This window comes from Pelophylax lessonae (genome assembly GCF_965119305.1).
Source record: "Pelophylax lessonae genome assembly, chromosome: 5".
NCBI classification, from domain to species: Eukaryota; Metazoa; Chordata; class Amphibia; order Anura; family Ranidae; genus Pelophylax; species Pelophylax lessonae.
This window is the reverse complement of record NC_138772.1, coordinates 392,075,644-392,096,312: the sequence shown is the minus strand read 5'-3', so window position 1 is coordinate 392,096,312 and position 20,669 is coordinate 392,075,644. Positions and strand designations below refer to the sequence as shown.

The 20,669-nt window shown below is 40.4% G+C and overlaps 2 protein-coding genes across 2 annotated transcripts in view; one reads left to right on the top strand and one right to left on the bottom strand.

The window, feature by feature from the left end:
- The window catches only part of TGIF1 (TGFB induced factor homeobox 1), a 398,124-nt gene that overhangs the window by 20,089 nt on the left and 357,366 nt on the right, over positions 1 to 20,669 (top strand). The gene's annotated exons all lie outside the window — the stretch shown is intronic.
- The window catches only part of MYOM1 (myomesin 1), a 149,619-nt gene that overhangs the window by 42,213 nt on the left and 86,737 nt on the right, over positions 1 to 20,669 (bottom strand). Inside the window, exons 19-22 of the mRNA XM_082258207.1 lie at positions 13,690 to 13,886; positions 12,498 to 12,624; positions 10,879 to 11,063; positions 532 to 646 (exon numbers count right to left, since the gene is read on the bottom strand). Coding sequence (XP_082114333.1) covers positions 532 to 646; positions 10,879 to 11,063; positions 12,498 to 12,624; positions 13,690 to 13,886 — 624 coding nt within the window. The remainder of the gene's footprint in view (positions 1 to 531; positions 647 to 10,878; positions 11,064 to 12,497; positions 12,625 to 13,689; positions 13,887 to 20,669) is intronic.

Here is a 20,669-nt window from a genome sequence, read left to right as displayed (position 1 = left end):
GTGATAAAGTAAAAAAAAAAATGTTTTTAAATGTACGAAAATATCGGCCATTATTGGCCGATACCGATATGCAATGGCCAAAATGTCGGTATCAGCAACGAAAAATCGATATTGGTCGATCACTATTTTCAAGAACTGCAACCTGGGAGCTGCTTTGCTGCACAGTCTATTGTTCCTTGTAAGGTGTGCTGGTGAACACCAGGTGGCTCCTTACATTTTGTGCCTCAGTCCTTTTGAGGGCTAACACCCTCACCAAACGTGTAGAGGGTCCGCAATGAGATTTTCCCAAGACAAGCTGTAATATATTCTTGCCATAAACTAGCTTCAGTAAGAACAAAGGTGTGTGGCTTTGTTTGAGCCCTATACCCTAACTTCATAAAGCTGTGAATAGCAAACAGCTTTAACAGACAACTTTTTTTGTTTAAGTTGTTAGTAGCTGGTAGGTACTCTTTTAAAATCATAACTGAAAATCATAACTTAAAATCATAACTGATTAAGATATCAGATCAAATAATCGAATATGATAACAACCTGGTTTGGTCTGTGCAAGGACAGGATCTGTCAAATCAGATGTCTGGCCAACACCAGCCTGATTCTCTGCCCTTACTCTCAACACATAACGAGTTCCATCATTCAAGTTTTGGACCTGGAATAGAAGAAATATTACCAACAGTCTATATAATGTTAAAAAAAGCAACAGAAAAGAGCCAAAATAACTTTGTAAAATTATATTGTTAATCAAAATATACGGCAAAAATTACACATCTCTGATTGTTATTGTTATCTGCACCCTTGAGGCCACCATCCCCTGTCTGGCAGATGTTTCAAAGCTTAAGCAGAAGACATTTATTGCTGGTGTGAGAAATAACCTTTAGATCAGTAAGGAATTTTGTACTGCTAAATTCCCAAGAATAAACACACAATCAGCACTGCTTTGCTTGAATGGCCAACCCACCAAGGTGCAGGAAAAGCACAAAACTGGCTCAGTTACAGTGTTATGTCATGAATGTTATAGAGCAATAGCATGGAAACCTGATTTCCTGATCTTTAATTCTCAGGAGGTTGAAGAGGGAATTGGATAAATCTACAGATAAAGTGGAAAACCTATTTAAGTACCTTAAATAGTTATTCGTGTCATTTTAAACATATAACTATGTGTTATGAATATGCATAAGATAAAAACAAATAGGCAAGGCAAATAAGCAAAACTCCACTTTTGTGGAGAAAAAATAATCTTTCCTTGGATAAGGACATACTATAGATTGCAAGCATTTTAGCAAACCTCATTGCACAATCCTAGCTCCTGACAATTATATTTGAATTAACTTGTGGATACCTCCCACTTGCTTCTTCTTGCAGCCACTTTCTGAGCAGAATGGGGGGGTCCTACTGCAATAGTCACATGACTAGCCCAACTATTGATATATGATAAAAACCACTATGAACAGCAGTGAGCAAATTAGATGAGCAGGAAGTTGGGAAATGGGGAGGGGTTAGATCCCCTTTCAGGTTTTAAATGATGTCTGTGGCCCTGTTGGGGAGGTCTCTCCTAATTTGTTGCTTTGTAGATAAATCAGGAAGCAAGAGCTTACCTACTAATCTTTTCTCGCTACCTTCCCTTCTGAAACTGATTAACGATGGATTGCTTTTCAGAGGCAGCTTTCAGGTGTTCAGCAGTGGCTGTTTTTTTGGGGGTTTTTTTTTAGCAGAAAAAGTTTTTGCACTGAAATAATGCACCACAACCATGAACCAAGCTTATGGCCCTTGGTTGTGGTATGGTTCTATTAGAGCCCATTCACACTAGCGCGACTTGTGAGGCAACTTGTGTTGCCCCAGGTAGCTTGACATAACAAAAGCAATGTTAATCAATCAGTGCCGTCTTAATTGGCACTACTGAAGTTGCTCCGACTTCAGAAAAGGGTCCTGTACTACTTTGAAGTGACCTGTGATCCGACTGTCCCATATACTTCAATGGGAGTTGCCTCCTTATCTTAATTGACACGACTTGTTATCAGACTTTCCAGGAAGAAGAAAGAGATTAGCCAGGCATTCCCCACAGACAAAGTCGCCTGTCTCTTCAAAGTAGTGCACAAGTATCTTCCAAGTCTCTTCCAAGTCTCTTCCAAGTCTCTTCCAAGTCTCTTCCAAGTCTCTAAACGTGTCTCTTCAAGTCACGGGGCAACTTTCTGGTAGTGGTAGTGTGAACCAGCTCTTAATTTCAAAGGGCTAGTTTGACAGGTTATGCTGCCTGTCAAACTTGTCATGTTCAGTTAAATTTTCTGCACTGCAGAGCTAAGCATTGTGGCCACACTCACTTGAGTGCCTGATTATGTTCATATGGAGGTTGGCAGTTGGGGAAGGTAAGTTTTTACTGCACCACAAATACAAGGCCAAACAAGGACACAACTCCTCCCCACTATATCCAAAACATAAATTCTTAGTTATCTTTATTATTAAAAAAAAAAAATCTTTGGTAGGAAGACATAAAATGAGAAAGAGAAGAGCGGTTGTCCATTTAACATAATGCTCTCTAGACAGGAGGGTAAATCAAAGAGATGTCCTCTGCAGTGTGTTTTCAGTGCTCTTTCATTGTCCACTCATAGATTGGGATTGGTCTTAGACCAGGCTGTACTGCACACCTGTAACGCTCCTGCGTTTCTTATATGGTGTGGATTTTCAGCTGCAGAAATAGTCCCACGTCAGTAGTCATGTAAGAGATATGCTGAGATACCATTCCCAACCTCAATGACTCATCATGTGTGGAAGGTCTTATTTCAGCCAGTAAATACACACAATTAGCAAGCTGGTTCCTAGAGTGACTTTATGTATGTGGTAACACAATGATGAAGGTTGAAGGATAGGTTGAGTGGAGGTGGTAGGTGATAGACACTTGAAGGTGAGACAGTAGCAGATGGATGCAGGAAGGTTTAGCAATGTTGTATGATAGAAGATGATAGAATAGCAGGTGGACATACAAAAGAGATCAACCCAGTGCAGAAAAGTAGCAGTAGTCTCAAGAGCTAGCAATCTAGTTATGCAGATGTGATAAACAGTCTTTACTATGCAGAGCTAGATAGTGTAAGCTTAGTATAAGTTTATAGAGAATTCCCCTGCGGGGTACTTAGCACTATTAGCGATACAGCCGAAGGGTGGTTCAGGAGAGGCGGATGATCCAGTAGCGGGATACAGGGATCAGCGCAGCGAGGTTCCGTCAGCGAAGTAAGCTTGCAAGCATGGAAGCTTCAAGCAAGGTTAGCATCCAGGTAAGGGTGTTTGAACGAACACATGTGAGTGAGAACCGGCGCTTTAAATAGCCATCTAGTCCGGCGCTGGGTGATGACAGCTCCAGTCTTAAAGGTGTATGCGCACCTTTCCAAAAGTAAATGGTGGGGCGCATACACTTGTGGAAAGTGTTATTTAGGGTACCAAAGGTACCGGAACATTACAATACCCCCCCCCTTAAGGCCTGCTCCTGAAGGCCTCTGGAGCTGGTTTGTCTGGGTATCTCGCATGAAAATTGCGGATTAATCTAGGGGCATGTATGTCAGAGGTGTTTAGCCAGGTGTCGTCTTGGGGCCCATAGTTCTTCCATCTAACCAAGTACTGAAGTCTTCTTCTGTAGATACGAGAATCCAGAATCTCTTTTATCTCGTATTCTTCTCCACCTTCAACTTGTACAGGAGGGGGAGGTGGAATATTAGGCCTTATTCCTTGGTCCGGAACATGGGGTTTTAGTAGCGATTGGGAAAGGTCCCAAGAACAGAGGTCCAAGCTTTTTGCTAGGGATCTTCAGTCTCAAGTTTTTTGTTGAGAGCCAAACGAGGTCCCCGATAGTATACTGTGGAGAAGGTCTTCTACGAAGATCATAGTACTTCTTTTGTTGACTGTGAGCGTGTGCAATGGTAGTATTTAGTAAACCCAGAGAATCCTTTATTTGGGTAAGATAGTCTGAGGCTACTGGGTTATTTGAAGGAAGGATGCGTGGAGGGAGAATAGAGGGATGGAACCCATAGTTCAAGTAGAACGGACTCTGCTTGGTTGTACTGTGAGTTGTGTTGTTGTAGGCAAATTCTGCCAGGGGGAGAAGATCCAACCAATCATCCTGTTGGTAAGAAGTGTAACAACGTAAATACTGCTCGATGCATTGGTTGACTCTTTCAGTCTGTCCGTTGGTCTGCAGATGGTAAGGAGAAGTGAGCTTCCGCTCAATCCGTAGTATGTGACATAGTTCTTGCCAGAATTTAGAAATAAATTGGGATCCACGGTCAGACAGAAGAGTTTTTGGGATACCATGTAATCTGAAGACATGTTTCATCAGGAGTTCTGCCGTTTGTTTGGACGAAGGTAGTCTGCGAATAGCAATGAAATGTGCCATCTTTGTCAGATGGTCCACTGACACCAAGATGGTATTAAATCCTTTGGAAGGAGGCAATTCTACGATGAAGTCCAATGACAAAACCTCCCATGGAGTTTGGGGTATTGGTAGACTGCATAGTAGACCGGATGGTCTCGTAGTGTCAATTTTGGACCTGGCACAGACATTGCATGAAGAGACGAATTTTTGTATAGATGTTTTCATGTCAGGCCACCAGAATTGTCGAGAAATCAAATTGAAAGTCTTTGTCATACCCATATGTCCTGCCATAGGCACATCATGCGATAATTCCAAGATCTTGGTGCGTAGGGTAGGTGGTATGTAAAGTTTGTCGTTGTAGTAGAGGAAGCCTTCTGCATCAGTATTTAGTTGTGGTGGGGGTGAATCCAAACTTATACCATGCAGAACCTCTTCCTTTAAGGAACAGACAACTCCAATAATGCGTTTGTGAGGTATTATAGGAACGGAAGGGATTTCAAAGTAGTTTTCTTCAGTTAGTTGTGATAGTGCATCCGCCTTTTTGTTCTTATCTGCAGGTGTGTAGGTCACTAGGAAGTTAAACCTTAGAAAGAATAGTGACCATCGTACCTGTCGATGCGAGAGAGTTTTGCTAGTCTGAAGATATTGGAGGTTTTTATGGTCCGTGTATATAATTATTGGTAGTTGGGTGCCTTTGAGTAAATGTCGCCAATTCTCCAGAGCCAATTTTATAGCAAGCAGTTCCTTTTCACCCACGGGGTAATTTATCTCGGGACTGCTCAGGGATTTAGAAAAAAAAGCGACTGGATGAAGTGGTGAAGTGTGGGTAGGTCGTTGGGAGACTATTGCTCCTACTGCCATGTTTGACGCATCTACCTCCAGAATGTATTGGAGGGATGGGTCTGGATGGCGTAATATGGGAGCGGAAGTAAACCTTGTCTTTAACAAGTGGAAAGCCTTATTTGCTTCTTCTGACCATTTAAATGGTATTTTTATGCTAGTGAGCTGTGTGAGGGGTCTCACAATAGCAGAAAAGTTTTTTATGAACTTCCTGTAGAAATTTGAAAATCCCAGGAATCGCTGTAGCGCCTTGCGTGTAGTTGGTGTAGGCCAATCCTGAATGCAGGATATTTTACTCATGTCCATCTCGATTCCTGTTTTGGATATGATGTAGCCTAGAAAGAGTACCTCATCTTTATGGAACAAGCATTTCTTCAGCTTCACATAAAGATTATGTGCAAGCAATCTCGATAATACAAGTCTTACATGTCTTATGTGTTCAGACAGGGTCCGTGAATATATAAGTATATCGTCCAGATATACCACAACACAGACATCTAGTAAGTCTTTAAAAATATAGTTTATAAATCGTTGGAAAACTGCAGGGGCATTGCATAGGCCGAATGGCATCACAAGATATTCGAACAATCCGTATCTAGTTCTGAATGCAGTCTTCCACTCGTGTCCATCACGGATTCGAATGAGATTGTATGCTCCTTTCAGGTCTAATTTTGAAAAATAGGTAGCTCCACGCACCTGCTCAATGAGCTCAGGGATAAGCGGTAGAGGATAGCGATCTTTTATTGTGATAGCATTCAATTTCCTGTAGTCGATGATAGGTCTGAGACTTGAATCTTTATTGCGAACAAAAAAGAGTCCTGCTGCTGTGGAAGAAGTGGAAGGTCTAATAAAACCTTTTTCCAAGTTCTCATCCAAATAGGTTTTGAGATGGGCAAGTTCATCCTGTGAAAGAGGATAAACATGACCGAACGGCAATTTGCTATTTGGGAGTAGATCAATGCTACAATCATAGTCTCGATGAGGAGGTAATGCTTGAGCATTTTTCTCAAGAAAAACCTCAGAAAGATCCTGATAACATAGTGGTGCAATCTCATCTGTCACCACAGACAGAATCTTCCCGGAAAACGGGAGGTTACACGTTTCCTCGCAATAACAAGAAGGGAAGGTCAAGGACCGTTTCTTCCAATCTATGGTTGGTTGGTGTGTGTGCAACCAGGGAAGTCCCAACACAATGGGAAAGTGGGGTGATGGTATTAAATCGAAGGTAGAAGTCTCCCCATGAGACTCGTTAATAGTGACTAGAAGTGCTTGTGTCTGATCGGTGATCGGACCAGAGGATAACGGAACACCGGTAATAAGACTTACTGAGACAGGTTTGAGTTTAGAAATAATAGGAATTTTATTTAAAGCAGCAAAACATATATCCATATAATTTCCACAAGATCCTGTGTCAATCATGGCCTTAGTAGTAATCCTGTTCTGGTCCCACTGTAATGTCAAAAAAACAGAAATGTAGGGGTTAGTGAATGAAGTTGTCAATCCTCCTAGGGAGACATGTGAACACTCACCCTTCTTTTTGTTGACTAGGGGACAGACGTTTATCTTGTGATCCGGGGATGCACAGTACAAGCAGAGATTTTCATTTCGTCTTTTGGCTTTTTCCATAGTTGATAGCGGTGGGCGTATGGTTCCTACCTCCATAGGAACGGCCAGACTCCGAGAGGAAACGGATAATGGCATTCCCATCTTTTCAGCCTTTCTTTCTCGTAGTCTTCTATCTATGGTAATACTGAGTTGTATTAATGCATCCAGGGTTTTTGGCAGATCCGCTCGGGCGAGCTCGTCCTTAACGGCTTCTGATAGGCCAAGCCTAAATTGGGTTTTCAGAGATGCATCATTCCATTCTGAATCAAGGGTCCATCTCTTGAACTCTGCGACAAAGTCTTCTACAGGCCTCCTTCCTTGTTTCAAGGATCTTAACTGAAGATCAGCAGTACTCTGCCTATTGGGGTCATCATATAGGCTAGTGAGCTCTGCCAGGAACAAGGCATAGGAGTTGAGAAGCTGGTTGTTTTTCTCAAAAAGAGAATCTGCCCAGGCTCGAGGATCGCTTGATAGGTAAGAAATAATAGTACAAACCTTAATGTGATCAGTAAGGTAGGTACGAGGTTTTAGCAAAAAAAGTAACTCACGTGCGTTTTTAAATTCGCGAAATTTTTTGCGATCGCCTGTAAATACCAAAGGGGGATTTATCTTGGGTTCAGGGGACTGAGCAGAGGTAAGTTGTGTCAGTCTAATTACCTGCTGCGACAGAGCCTGATTGTCTTCTTTTAATTCAGCAAGTGCGTGTATTAACGCAGATACTTGCTGTTTTAATTGTGTCACCTGAGTGGCTATTTCTGCTGAATCCATTTTTTGGTTCGTTCAATCTGTAACGCTCCTGCGTTTCTTATATGGTGTGGATTTTCAGCTGCAGAAATAGTCCCACATCAGTAGTCATGTAAGAGATATGCTGAGATACCATTCCCAACCTCAATGACTCATCATGTGTGGAAGGTCTTATTTCAGCCAGTAAATACACACAATTAGCAAGCTGGTTCCTAGAGTGACTTTATGTATGTGGTAACACAATGATGAAGGTTGAGGGATAGGTTGAGTGGAGGTGGTAGGTGATAGACACTTGAAGGTGAGACAGTAGCAGATGGATGCAGGAAGGTTTAGCAATGTTGTATGATAGCAGATGATAGAATAGCAGGTGGACATACAAAAGAGATCAACCCAGTGCAGAAAAGTAGCAGTAGTCTCAAGAGCTAGCAATCTAGTTATGCAGATGTGATAAACAGTCTTTACTATGCAGAGCTAGATAGTGTAAGCTTAGTATAAGTTTATAGAGAATTCCCCTGCGGGGTACTTAGCACTATTAGCGATACAGCCGAAGGGTGGTTCAGGAGAGGCGGATGATCCAGTAGCGGGATACAGGGATCAGCGCAGCGAGGTTCCGTCAGCGAAGTAAGCTTGCAAGCATGGAAGCTTCAAGCAAGGTTAGCATCCAGGTAAGGGTGTTTGAGCGAACACATGTGAGTGAGAACCGGCGCTTTAAATAGCCATCTAGTCCGGCGCTGGGTGATGACAGCTCCAGTCTTAAAGGTGTATGCGCACCTTTCCAAAAGTAAATGGTGGGGCGCATACACTTGTGGAAAGTGTAATTTAGGGTACCAAAGGTACCGGAACATTACAACACCAAAGGGCAGCAGAGACCAAGAAAGGGCAAGACAAGCTGTGCTATCTGGCTGGGGAGTGTGGTTTAGGAGGCGTGAAATGAAATGACAAATGCTTTGGCAGGTAGGACAGCTCCCTTTATTTTAGCTGTTTGCCTGCAGTTAAAGCGGAGTTCCAGCCTAACCGCACACTCACCTGTCCCACGGTCCAGCGATGCGCCGTCTTCTCCCTCTCTGCTCTGCGGCGCCGGCATCACTGATGTGGGCACCCGGCTGTGACAGTTTGCGGCTTCACAGCCGGGTACGCACTGCGCATACGCGAGTTGCGCTATGCGTCGTGATTGGCTGGCAATCTTCTGGGACCTCTGACATGTCCCAGAAGATTGCAGGGAGGGAAGGTGAGAGGAGAACTTCCGCTCAGGGCGCCGCGGCGCTCCGAGCAGAAGTGGGAGCGGGTACCTGTCAAAACTAGGTACCCGCCCCCCCCCCCCCCAAAAATGACATGCCAAATGTGGCATGTCAGGGGGTTCGGACTATTTAAAGCGGAAGTTCCACTTTTGGGTGGAACTCCGCTCTAAGCTTTAATAAATAGCCCACCACCAAACATTGGGGTTTAATTACTGAAGTAGTACATTTTTTACTTAGACAAGTAGACCTATGTTAGCTCTGAACCCACAGTTATGCTCCAAAGTTTTCTTTGGCTAGACAAAGATATGCAGAGAAAGGCGCTCCTAAGTGCAGTATGTCAGCAATTTCATTAAAAGGCAACGGTTAAAAACACTTACAGGATTATTGAGTAAACAGGCTCATCAATGTGCAAACAATTCACCAACTGAAAGTAAGTGAGTCAGCGCTCACTGACATTAGATGAGATTTACATGTGATTAAATGGAGAACTACAGAATAACAAGGCCAATGCGGAAAACGGCAGTTGGTGACTGGACAGAACACTCACAAGATGGCAGCTCCTTGTTGAGGCTCAGCCTGAAGAAGGAGGCGGGGCCTCAGAAACGCATTGGGGCCCACCCCCTCACCAGCTTGTGTTCCCTGTCTTGTTGCAGCCAGTAGTGGTGTGTCAGAGCCTGTGACACCCCTATTCTCCTGCTCTCTCATATGGCGGGTCTGGATTTGTGTGAGCAGTGGTCTCTCTATTGGACTGTTTTACCTTTGGTCACTCGGCAGTGGGAGCCTTGGAGTTTGCTAATGCCGTTAGCCCCAGTTGTCATCTTCAGCGGGTCCGGACATCCTCAGCAGCCCTCCAGCCCACCCTGTCTACCGTTTTCGATTACAACACACAATACCACAGCACCTCTACATGCAGTCTGCAACTTATTCAGATGTAGGTTGTTGATAGTTAAATAAAGTGTTGATGTTTTTACTCGCACTGACCTGGCGCCCTGTTTTCTTCATTTATTTAGACTCATCAATGTACGAAGTCCTCCTGAGATGGTCTTCCCTTTCCATCCCTGATGGACTGCCCTTTTGCAGGCCAGCAGCTGCAGGAACCGAGGGTCTGGAGGAGCAAGATGGCTGCCGCACTTCCTTAACCCATTGTGGTGACGGAAATGACATCAGCAAGGGGCGGTGACTAGTTTTGGAGCATGCTCAGAGGTTTTTAAGAAGGAGCTTTTTAGCATGCTCTGAAACTAGTAAACTAGTAACCTTCTCTTGGTAATGTTTGTTCCGCCCCCTGTGTTCCGCGTTGGTTTCAGGAAGTGCGGCAGCCATCTTGCTCCTCCAGACCCTCGGTTCCTGCAGCTGCTGGCCGGCAAAGTGACAGGGAAGATCATCTCCGGAGGACTTCATACACTGATGAGCCTGTTTATTCTATAATCCTGTAAGTGTTTTTACAGTTGCCTTTTAATTAAATTGCTGTCGTGCTGCACTTAGAAGCACCTTTCTCTGCATATCTTTCTCTGTCCAGAGCCGGCTTCTCTCCTGCAAGTGCTGCTCAAGTGCCTGTCACCTTGCTATCCTGCTACCTTCGATGACTCTGCATTTATAAAGCACCTGGAGGACCTCTCCATTTAGGGAGTTTTCTTTGCCTATGACTGGGTGTCTCAATCAAACTAGCTTTACTGAACTAAATTAAAATTTACTTGGAAAAATATTTTCATTTTATTAACAGCACAGGTCATTCTATGAAAAAAAATAAAAATAAAATAATATTTGTTGTGAGTTTTTGAGTTGTGTGATTAAAGCATTTATCCAGCCAAAAATGTTTTTTTTTCTACTTTTATAAAAAGTTGGGAAGAACTGAAATACCTGTTGGGTTTTACTGCTATCCGGGGCTCAAATAACCAGATTTGCCCTGATAATGGCTTATTCAGACAGGAAGTGAGAGAAGCACCAGATAGCAGTAACTGGAATTCTAACCTTTACCCATTCTATCCAACACTAACAAAGACATTTTGGCTAAACATACACATTCGGCCTAAATTATGTTTTAAAAGTTCGACTACAAGGAAACCTGAATGTTAAAGTGAAAACATAGCCGTGCGATACCTTGATGTAGGTATTTGGAATTGGTTTCTCATTTACACTTCTCCAGTTCTCTTCTGGTGCATCTGCTTCTTTAATGTCCACATAAAAACCAGTAACTGGGGTACGACCCGTGTAGATTGGTGTCTTCCATAACAAAACCAGAGAGCTGCTTCTGACCTCAGTAAGACTGAGTTCATGAGGAGGTCCTGATGGACACAAGTTAATAAAGCCCCTTAGTGTCGGAGATGTATACAGTTTAATACTCACAGTAGTTTCAATGTTATACTATGTTTAATTGTATTTAAGTTTTTTGCAGGTCCATCTTTCTTAACCACAAAAATGGATAAAAAGTGAAATTTGAAACATTTTTATTTCATGCTGTCTCCATTTTCCCAAATAAATGGCAAAGAAATAATAAACAATGAGACGTCTGTTTATCCTTAAAGTAAACCCATGGCCAGACATACAGTGGGTACGGAAAGTATTCAGACCCCCTTAAATTTTTCACTCTTTGTTATATTGCAGCCATTTGCTAAAATCCATGTGATATTTCAGTTTTTCTTTTTTAATAAATCTGCAACAATGTCAACAATTCTGTGTTTTTCTGTCAGTATGGGGTGCTATGTGTACATTCATGAGGAAGAAGAATGAACCTAAATGATTTTAGCAAATGGCTGCAATATAACAAAGAGTGAAAAATTTAAGGGGGTCTGAATACTTTCCATACCCACTGTAAGCTATGAAATGACTTCTCACATTGAATAGTAGGAACCTGTGGTCATCATGCTGGCCTCCTGACTTGTATTTTACAATATTTGTCCATCACTATTATTGGCAGCCACAAATTACCAATAGTGGGAAGTGAAAAGTAGAAGCAGCACTATAGCTTATGACCATTGTATATTTTTTGTGCCACAATCTTCTGCCTAAATCAGTCAACAAGGCTAGCAATGCACATACAATAAAATACTGTTCCTAAAAAGGTGAGAATTGAGCATAGTCACACATAAAATCTCTAACAAGGTAAAACCAATCTGTGTAAAAAGCACCTCCAAATCCTACATGGCCTGATCCTTTCCCAAACACCATAACCAATGCTCGAAACAAACACACTTTTTGAACTATAGCCTCAGTAACAACTAATAGTCCAGGAGAATGTAGGATTTAGTACTAGTACAAAAAAGTACAGTAGATAAATACATAAATTGGACCATATATGGCCACTAACTCTAGGTCTATATTTAGTTCTACCTCTGACCCTATGGTAAAGCTCGCCCTAAGCCTATCTCTAGACAAACCCCTCAATCTAATTCAAGTTCTAACTCAAAATCCAAAATGTACCTAAGCCGATACCTTCCCTAACCCCAGCATTTACCCCCCCTACAAATTAAGAAATTAACTATCAATAAAGAAAATAGAACAATGGCTGTTTTTATAGTAGCAGGAGCCATCAGAATGATCTCTGCACACTCCTGTTTTAAGGCTGTCAGGGGAAAGACATGTCATTTCCATAATCTAAGTAGTGAATGGAGCCATTGGAACAGAATCAGTTTTCTAATCCATAATTATTATTTGTATAATTTCATTGAAAATACAGTTAAAGCCCAGTTTATATATAATGTTAAATGTAAATGAATTACCTGGTACAGCAATGGTCCACTCTTCACATTTGAACTGTTTACTTGGCTGTGATGGGGTTCCTACTCCAGCCAAATTACAAGCAGCAACCTGATATTGGTACAGTTTGTTTTCTTTCAAATCCAAAACCTGTAAAGCATAAAACAATAGAATAGTAAAATTGCTTTAGCTTTTTTGACTACAAATTATTTCACCTTGCTAAAACAAAGTTTAATTATGTACATTCGTGGAGAAAATATTTTTTTTTCTTAAATGTCCAATGTAATGAACTGAACCATGTGTCTAGAATTACATTGTATGGACTGCAATATATAGAATAAGTGAATAAGGCTTTGCAAATTTAACAGCAATTAACTCTAATTAGTTGTAATTACCTGCTACATCCACTTCTTCTATAACAATTTTTTTGCAATTTTTAAAATTTGCAGTTACAATGCCTCCAGCATATGTTATATGGACAATGTAATTGCATTTGTGTATCTGTCTATGTTTTTGAGTTATTAAGTTATTGGTTATTGTTATGCTGCAACCCGGACCCCCCCCCCCCCAAATTGTATCAACTGCCACTATTTTCTGCAAATCCTCCCTTTTGCATTATGCAATTTCCTCATTGTCTCCGTTCTGGGACATATTGTTCTCTAAGGACAGATTTAAGTGACTAGAGAGTTCTTTACTTAGTTGTTCTGCAGATCACTTACAAAAAAACATAGTTTCTGCAATTCAGCTGCAGGCTTCAACACAATACATAGCGGGATAAATGGTTGTTCAATCAAAGTGTGCTATAGATAGCGTACATGTGTTTTATATGGTTTAAAAAACATGGCCTCACCCAAAGTTTGGGACCCTTTCCTTTGGAAAATACATACAAATAATTTTTATTACAATGCTATAAAAACATACATCAAATACATACCACAACATGAGAAAAAAAACAAAGATAAAAAAAAGATCTGCATGATTTTAAAGTGCAGTAGTTTAAATAGGGCCTTTTTAAGTTGCAAACACACAGGGGTTGATTTACAAAAACTGGAGAGTGCAAAATCAGCTTCCAGGCTTTTTTCCCAAAGCTCATTTGAACAAGCTAAATTTAAAAGCTGATTGGCTACCATGCACAGCTGCACCAGATTTTGCACTCTCTAGTTTTGATAAATCAACCCCACAGTCTTAGAATTATTTTTGACTCTTTATTCTTACCCTGTAGGCTCTGTCACTGATGGCCTTGATATTGGCTTCATGCCATTTTCCTGCAACGCCATCCACAACCTCTCTGAAGTTCACATAGTAGCCTTTAATGTCCACACCACCGCTAATCTTGGGTTGCTTCCATCCGATAACCATGGAGTCACGGACACTCTCCAAAACAGTGATGTCGTAAGGTGCAGAGGGGGGTGCTGTTTTTTTTTACATGAACATTAGGCAAGCAGTACTGGTTTATTTGCTGAAGATGTAGTATAACATAAATAATGCACGCCATTAGAAACAAGTGTAAAATATATTAACGTGAAATGAAGCAGTGTCAGGGAATTCCATATGCACTCTGTGATATTGCAAAGTGAGGGACCACGATTTGTGTAAGCAGAGCTGTATCTAAGATCAGTGCAAAACTGAAGGTGCAATGATTCTTAATGGTTTCTATCCCAGGGCTGACTGATAAGTAGATATATCTACAAATTCTATTTTGCTGACTGATATTTAGCCAACTTTTATATTTTATTTTGAAATGGGTGCCATTTTGACAGTTGTCAAAATTCCATCAAAGTTCCATTTTGACAGTTTTCCCTAGGGTGCAGATGACAGAAATTCTATTCCTTTTTCCTATTTATTGATTAGCTATAATTCCTGAATTGTACATGAGCAAAGAGTAGATTTTTTTTTTTCGTTTTGCAAGTTAGGAATAGTGTATGCATGCAAGCTTGTAAATCATTGTTAGCCTAAAGCATATTTTATATTATCAATATGTAATCATGAAGAATCCAATCCAAGTGATATGTAATCTATTCCTCACAAGAAATTCTCTCTAGAAACTACTCCCATACTTTGCCAGGAACCAGGCATATTGTGCCATAGCCGCCCCGCTTCTCCACCTCATCCGATTAGAGAACGTCTTGCATTACGAGATGTTCTGTGAATGGCAGCAGTGCTGAGTGACTGACCCCCTGTGGTTACTATGCAGAAGCTAGCTGCCCAGCACTGTACCTGGAAGACTGCTGTTATTACTGAAGTAGCGGCCACTACCACAGTGATTTGTGGCTTCCATTGGGATCGGTCAGGTATAAGATATTCCTGTTCACATTGGTCCGAGTTGGACCAATGCAATAAAATTCTTACCTAAACTGGGTGTACAGCTTTGTAGGTATGCATGCATCACCCATTTTTAACTTGCAATTTCAGAGAGTTTTTAATAAAAAAAGAAAGACAATTTAGTTCTTCTTTAAGATGAAGTTGTTCTCTGAATTTCAATTATGCAGTGGTGTAATAAATGTTCTACCAAAGATAGTTGTTACTTTGGGAAATATAGAACATGCTCTTTAAATATAAATGTGAATGGCACTATTCAGATAAGTGTTATATATAGATCTTATGCAGTTAGTTTTAACAGAGAGTAGCTCTTAGCAGCTGAGAGCATTGTTTTAAATTGTAGAAAAAAGACTATTACTATCCCCTAACTGACTGTGGTTGGTATACTAAAGGTGAATAGGCTGCTCACTTTGCAAGGGAAGTTGTACTGTGCAGGACAATTTTCTAAAGAGCTTGGTGAATGTGGTGAAGTTTAACTTTGCAAAGAATACCCAATCACATGCAAGGAAAATAAAAAAACAAAATGTTTTGCTTGTATGTGATTGGATAATGGACACTAGCAGAGCTTCACCTCATTCGCTAAGTTCTGGAGCAACTTACCTTGTCAAGTGAACAGCCTATTTGCCTTCAGTAAATCAACCCCACTGAGTCTAATATGATTAAACAGAGCTAAAATTTCATCATACTTGGATAAAAAATTACTCCTTTTAACAAAAAACCCCCAAAAACTTGTTTTGGATGATTTTGCTACTAATATGTATTTTCAAATTGACAAAAACAGTCAAACCAAATAAAATCTAAGTAATACAAATCTAGCATTATTTGAACTGCTCTCTGATCTGGGATCTGCCTTCAAAATAGTCATTAAAGAGGAGCTCCAGTAGTTTATGTGTTTATTAAAAGTGTATCTGCTGACTTCTAATAAACACACACTCACCTGTCCAAAGATCCAGTGATGTGGCCGCTCTAACCCTTGATTCTCTCCCTCTCCTCTCGCCAGCATTACAACTGTGGGCATATGGCTGTGACAGCTTGGGGCTTCACAGCCAGGTGCACACTGCGCATGCGTGAGTTGTGCTGCACCTCCCGAATGGTCATGCAATCCTCTGGGATCTGTGAGATGTCCCAAAAGATTGCAGGGAGGGAGGGGGAAAGGAGAACTTCCGCTTGGATTGCCTAGGCGGACCGAGCAGAAGTGGGAGCTGGTACCTGTCAAAACTAGTTAACCGATCCCTCCCAAAAAAATTCAATGCCAAATGTGGAATTGGGGGGGGGGGGGGTTGAACTTCCCCTTTTGGGTGGAGCTCCGCTTTAATAAATCATATAAAATAAATGAGTGTTTGTCCATTACCAATGCTGTTTATATAAGAAGAGCAGTGTGTTTAATTAAGTCAGACCGTGACCAGTTTTGATTTAACAGCTGATATTTCTATTGGGCTCTAAAAAGTGATACTAAAGTCTCTCTTTTTTTTGTTTAAAAAAAAACATGTCATACTTACCTGCTCTGTGCAGTGGTATTGCACGGAGCAGCCCTGATCCTCCTCTTCTGGGGTCCCTTGCCAGAGCTCCTGGTCCCTCCCTCCTGCCGAGTAGCCCTACAGCAAGCAGCTTGCTATGGGGGCAGTAAAGCAGCAGCCTGTCTCTGCCTCCTTGTGAAACAACGCTGGATCAAAATGGGTTCAGGTAAGTATTAGGGGGGCTGGGGGGGCTGCTGCACACAGAAGGTTTTTTTTTTTCCAATGCATAGAATGCATTAAGATAAAAACCTTCTGCCTTTAGAACCACTTTAAATACTGCCCATACTTGCACCATAGTTCATCCAGATTTAAGCTCCCCTGCTCTACCCATGGGTGAATTGCAAAATATATTGGGGAAGATTTACTAAAACTAGTGCATGCAGAATCTGGTGCAGCTGTGCATAGTAACCAATTAGCTTCTAACTTCAGCTTGTTCCGTTATGCAGTCCATACATGGATCAAATTCTGACCGATTTGTCGATCGAAAATTGAAAATTTTGTGCGGTTCAATTTCACCTTATGTTGTTACGAAAAAGAACATTTGTGGCTGGGAATCTTCTTTTCTTTCCAGGTCACAGCTCATGTGCATTTTTTTCTATTATATTTCTAGCATGGTTCTCCCATCATTGATTAGAAATTGTTTTGGTTTTCAAACATTTTCCAACATGCCTGATCACTCAAATTCGATGGGCGCTCAGAAATTGGCTGTTGCTAAGCCCGACCAATGATCAAAAAGCAAACGATTATTCAAAGGTGCGATTTTCGAATGCAAAATCGTTCGCAATTGGACACGTGCATGACCGGCCTTAAGCTTTGACAATAAAACCTAGACGCTGATTGGTTACTATGCACAGCTGCACCAGATTCTGTGTGAATCGGTTTTAGTAAATCTCCCTCACTGTGTTTTATTGTGATCATAGGTGATTGTAGTGTGCTTACTGCGTTATAATTCATTGCACTGGAATTTGTGGAATTGTAATAAAGTTTTTTTTTTTTTTTTATTTCTGGGCTCATATTAAAACTGTATTTTACTCATCCAAAGTACAGTACACACAAACAAGGTGGACTGCATCAGAATGACCAGCTTAATTCATTGCACCAGAGGTTAATACTGTGAAAAATAACTGACCACTTACCTGATCCAAAGATTTGTCTAGTTATTCATTATCTGTCATAATGTCACTTGTTATACAGTATAAGTTACAACAGCAAGCTCATGTGTGGTGACTGATAATGTGGCAATTTCATAAAAAAAACAATGCTGTAATCTGGTATACAGTACTTGGTGCTTATATACTGTAATAGCATGCTGCGGATTTCAGAAGACAGTACAGTAAGGTAACAATATGGTAAGGTCAAAGGACTTGTATTTATTGTAAATAGTGGTACTTTAACATGTATAGGTGGGGCAGCTTTCTGGTTACGAGAATGATTATTAAAGTATGAATGTATTCTATAGTGTCTTATAACAGTGTAATGAATAACCAGTGTAAGTCTGTATTCTCTGTGTATGAACAGTGATTTCTACTTACCAGATATTTGAATAAAGAACATGCAAACAGCGAGTACCAGTCAGATAAACAGTGCCAAGGAGACCCATGAATGACTTTCCTACTTACCTTAACCCCCCTCCCACTTCCCACATCATATGTCAGAGAGCACTATATTATAATTCATTTCATCTAGATATACACGCAGAGATCTTTTTTTCAGTGTGCAATACAATTTTATACATCCCCATTCTGAAACAAACAAATTGCAGCTCACAGCAGCGGTGATTAAGACCCCGTTCAGACTGCGGCGACACGACTTGGTGGGGTGACCTGTGAAGTCACGGTGCACGCTGTGCACCGCGACCTCGGCGCGACTTGCAGGGACTTCATATAATTGAAGTCAATGCAAGTCGCCTCCAGGTCGCCCCAAAGTAGTACAGGACCCTTTTTCTAAGTCGGAGCGACTTGTGTCGCTCCTATTAGAACAGGTCCTGTACTATTCAATGGCGAGCGACCCACCGCGACTTGTCAGGCGACCAAGTCGCCTGACAAGTCGCACTAGTGTGAATGGGGTCTGATTCCTTCTTATGTCGTTCTTGTTAAATAATGTTATTTTTTCAATTATTTTTTTGTGCTAAACACAGATGATTGCTTTGTATTAAATGATTGCGAATTCTAACAATAGAATTGTTCTGGTATATTTGAGGACTAGAGAATAAGGACATTGATATTGCAACCTTTTCCTGTAGTTTTGTTGAACATTTTTTACATTAAAAATGAAATCAGATGCAGATTCAAGTCAAGAATTAGGGATGTGTATAGATTTTCCCTTGGTCCAATTTTTTTTTAAATCCCCCGTTTTATTGATCTAAATTTACTACTGACTATTCATTAACTTACTGATGCATTATATGTTCATCATGAGAGATGTTCAAATCTACATCACACTGGGCAAAAGATGAATACATGTACACTATTGTGAGCATTATCAGATACCAGTAATTCAGTATGTGGGTATCAATACCCCTGCTGATCCATGAATGGCTAGATTAGGATTATTTGGCTAAGTGTGGTTTATCCCAAGATAAGGCCAATATTGGGGATATCTGGTCTCTGACCACTCTCTCCTCCATATACATTAACATACTAGGCTGATGTGTGCTGATGCGTTTGAACAACTGAAAACGTGAAAAGTCTCTAAATAAGTATTTTAAATTTAAAACAGTGTGGTACCAACAACTGTGTTTTTAATCTTCATTTTATTTGTCATTAGTTGAGTACAGACATAACACATTGTGGTTTACACTTCAATACAAAGTTAAGAAATGCATGCAAACTTGCAAACCTCATATTCAGGAAATTCATGTTCACAATGTTTAACATCACGCATGTGCTCTAAAACTTCAAACAGGCACAAAGTGAAACATAATATACTAGTTAGTATAAAGTCATCTCATTATAAAATATAGGTTTGACATGCAACAATATTTGATTCATGAAGATGTAAGTTAAGATCTAAAATTTGTATCCAATGATCTGGTAAATATTTAGGTTTATCATGTACCCATACACGTATTTCAAGTGTATTCCTGTATTATGAGACAAGGTTTATTATAAACTCCAAGCTAAAAATAGGGGTATAGATGCCAGATTTATTGAGATGTCAAATGGACCTGTTTTTATAGTTACTTTATTACAAAGGGACTATTTTAAATTTCCTGAGACTGTTTCCTATTTCCACATCTGAAGTTTATGTGAAATACAGTATGTTAAAATTATCTTTGGAGGATGTGGTTTTCTTTGTGTACGTCAGAGAGCAATGTGCTAAAATGCAGCAGCCTGTAACAGTCAAAGATGATCTTTCAATGCTCTAAACTGAAAATGACTTCTGACTTGTGGAATCTATTCAATTTGCTATAGGCAGCTGAACAGTCTTGATATTCACTATTTATTAAGTGTGAACCACTGTACTGTGACCTTGCAGCACTGAGGTCAGGAAATCAAGACTCTCTAGATTCCCATGTTTTCCCATGGGTTTCTGCTTTTCCAGTTTTCTCTCTCTAACCAAAAACATTCTTCTAGTTAATTTGTTTCTGCCTACAGTGGTTCATAGACAGTAAAGTCTAGTACACACGGGCCAAATGATATTCGGCTTGTGTGCAGAGATGTATAGTAACTAAGTAGAACTACTTCACTACTGTACTTAAGTACCGAAAGGCGGTATCTGTACTTTCCTAGAGTAGAATTTTTTTCTCCCACTTCCACTTTTATTTCACTACATTTTTTCAATGATTTCAATACTTCTACTCCGATATTTTTTTTTTTGTGCTGCATAGTTACTTGTTACTATTATAAAAATTACCACTGCCAGAACAGTAGATGGCAGGTTTCGTGAAGCTCAAAGCATGTGTATTATCAGCGCATACGAAAATAAATGCTACTGTATGTATAAATAAAAGCTGCATTTGAAATAATAAAAAAACAATATGATGTTCAAACTTTTGACTTCTTTCTTTAATAACTACATAACACAGTACTTGTACTTTTACTTTCAGTACTTGAGTAGCAATTTTTTTTCAAAACTACTGGTACTTTTACTTTCAGTACTTGAGTAGCAAAATTAAAAAAAAAACTACTTGCAATACTTAAGTACAAAAAATGTTGAATACTTTAGTACTTCTACTCAAGTCACTTTTTGATCGAGCACTTCCACTTCTACTCAAGTCACTTTTTGATCAAGTACTTTTTTGTACTTTTACTCAAGTATGGGTTTCGAGTACTTTATACAACTCTGCTTGTGTGTAAGGCATCTGTCAGACAAGCATGCTAGAAAACCAGCAGCCGACTGGTTCACAACCAGTGGCTG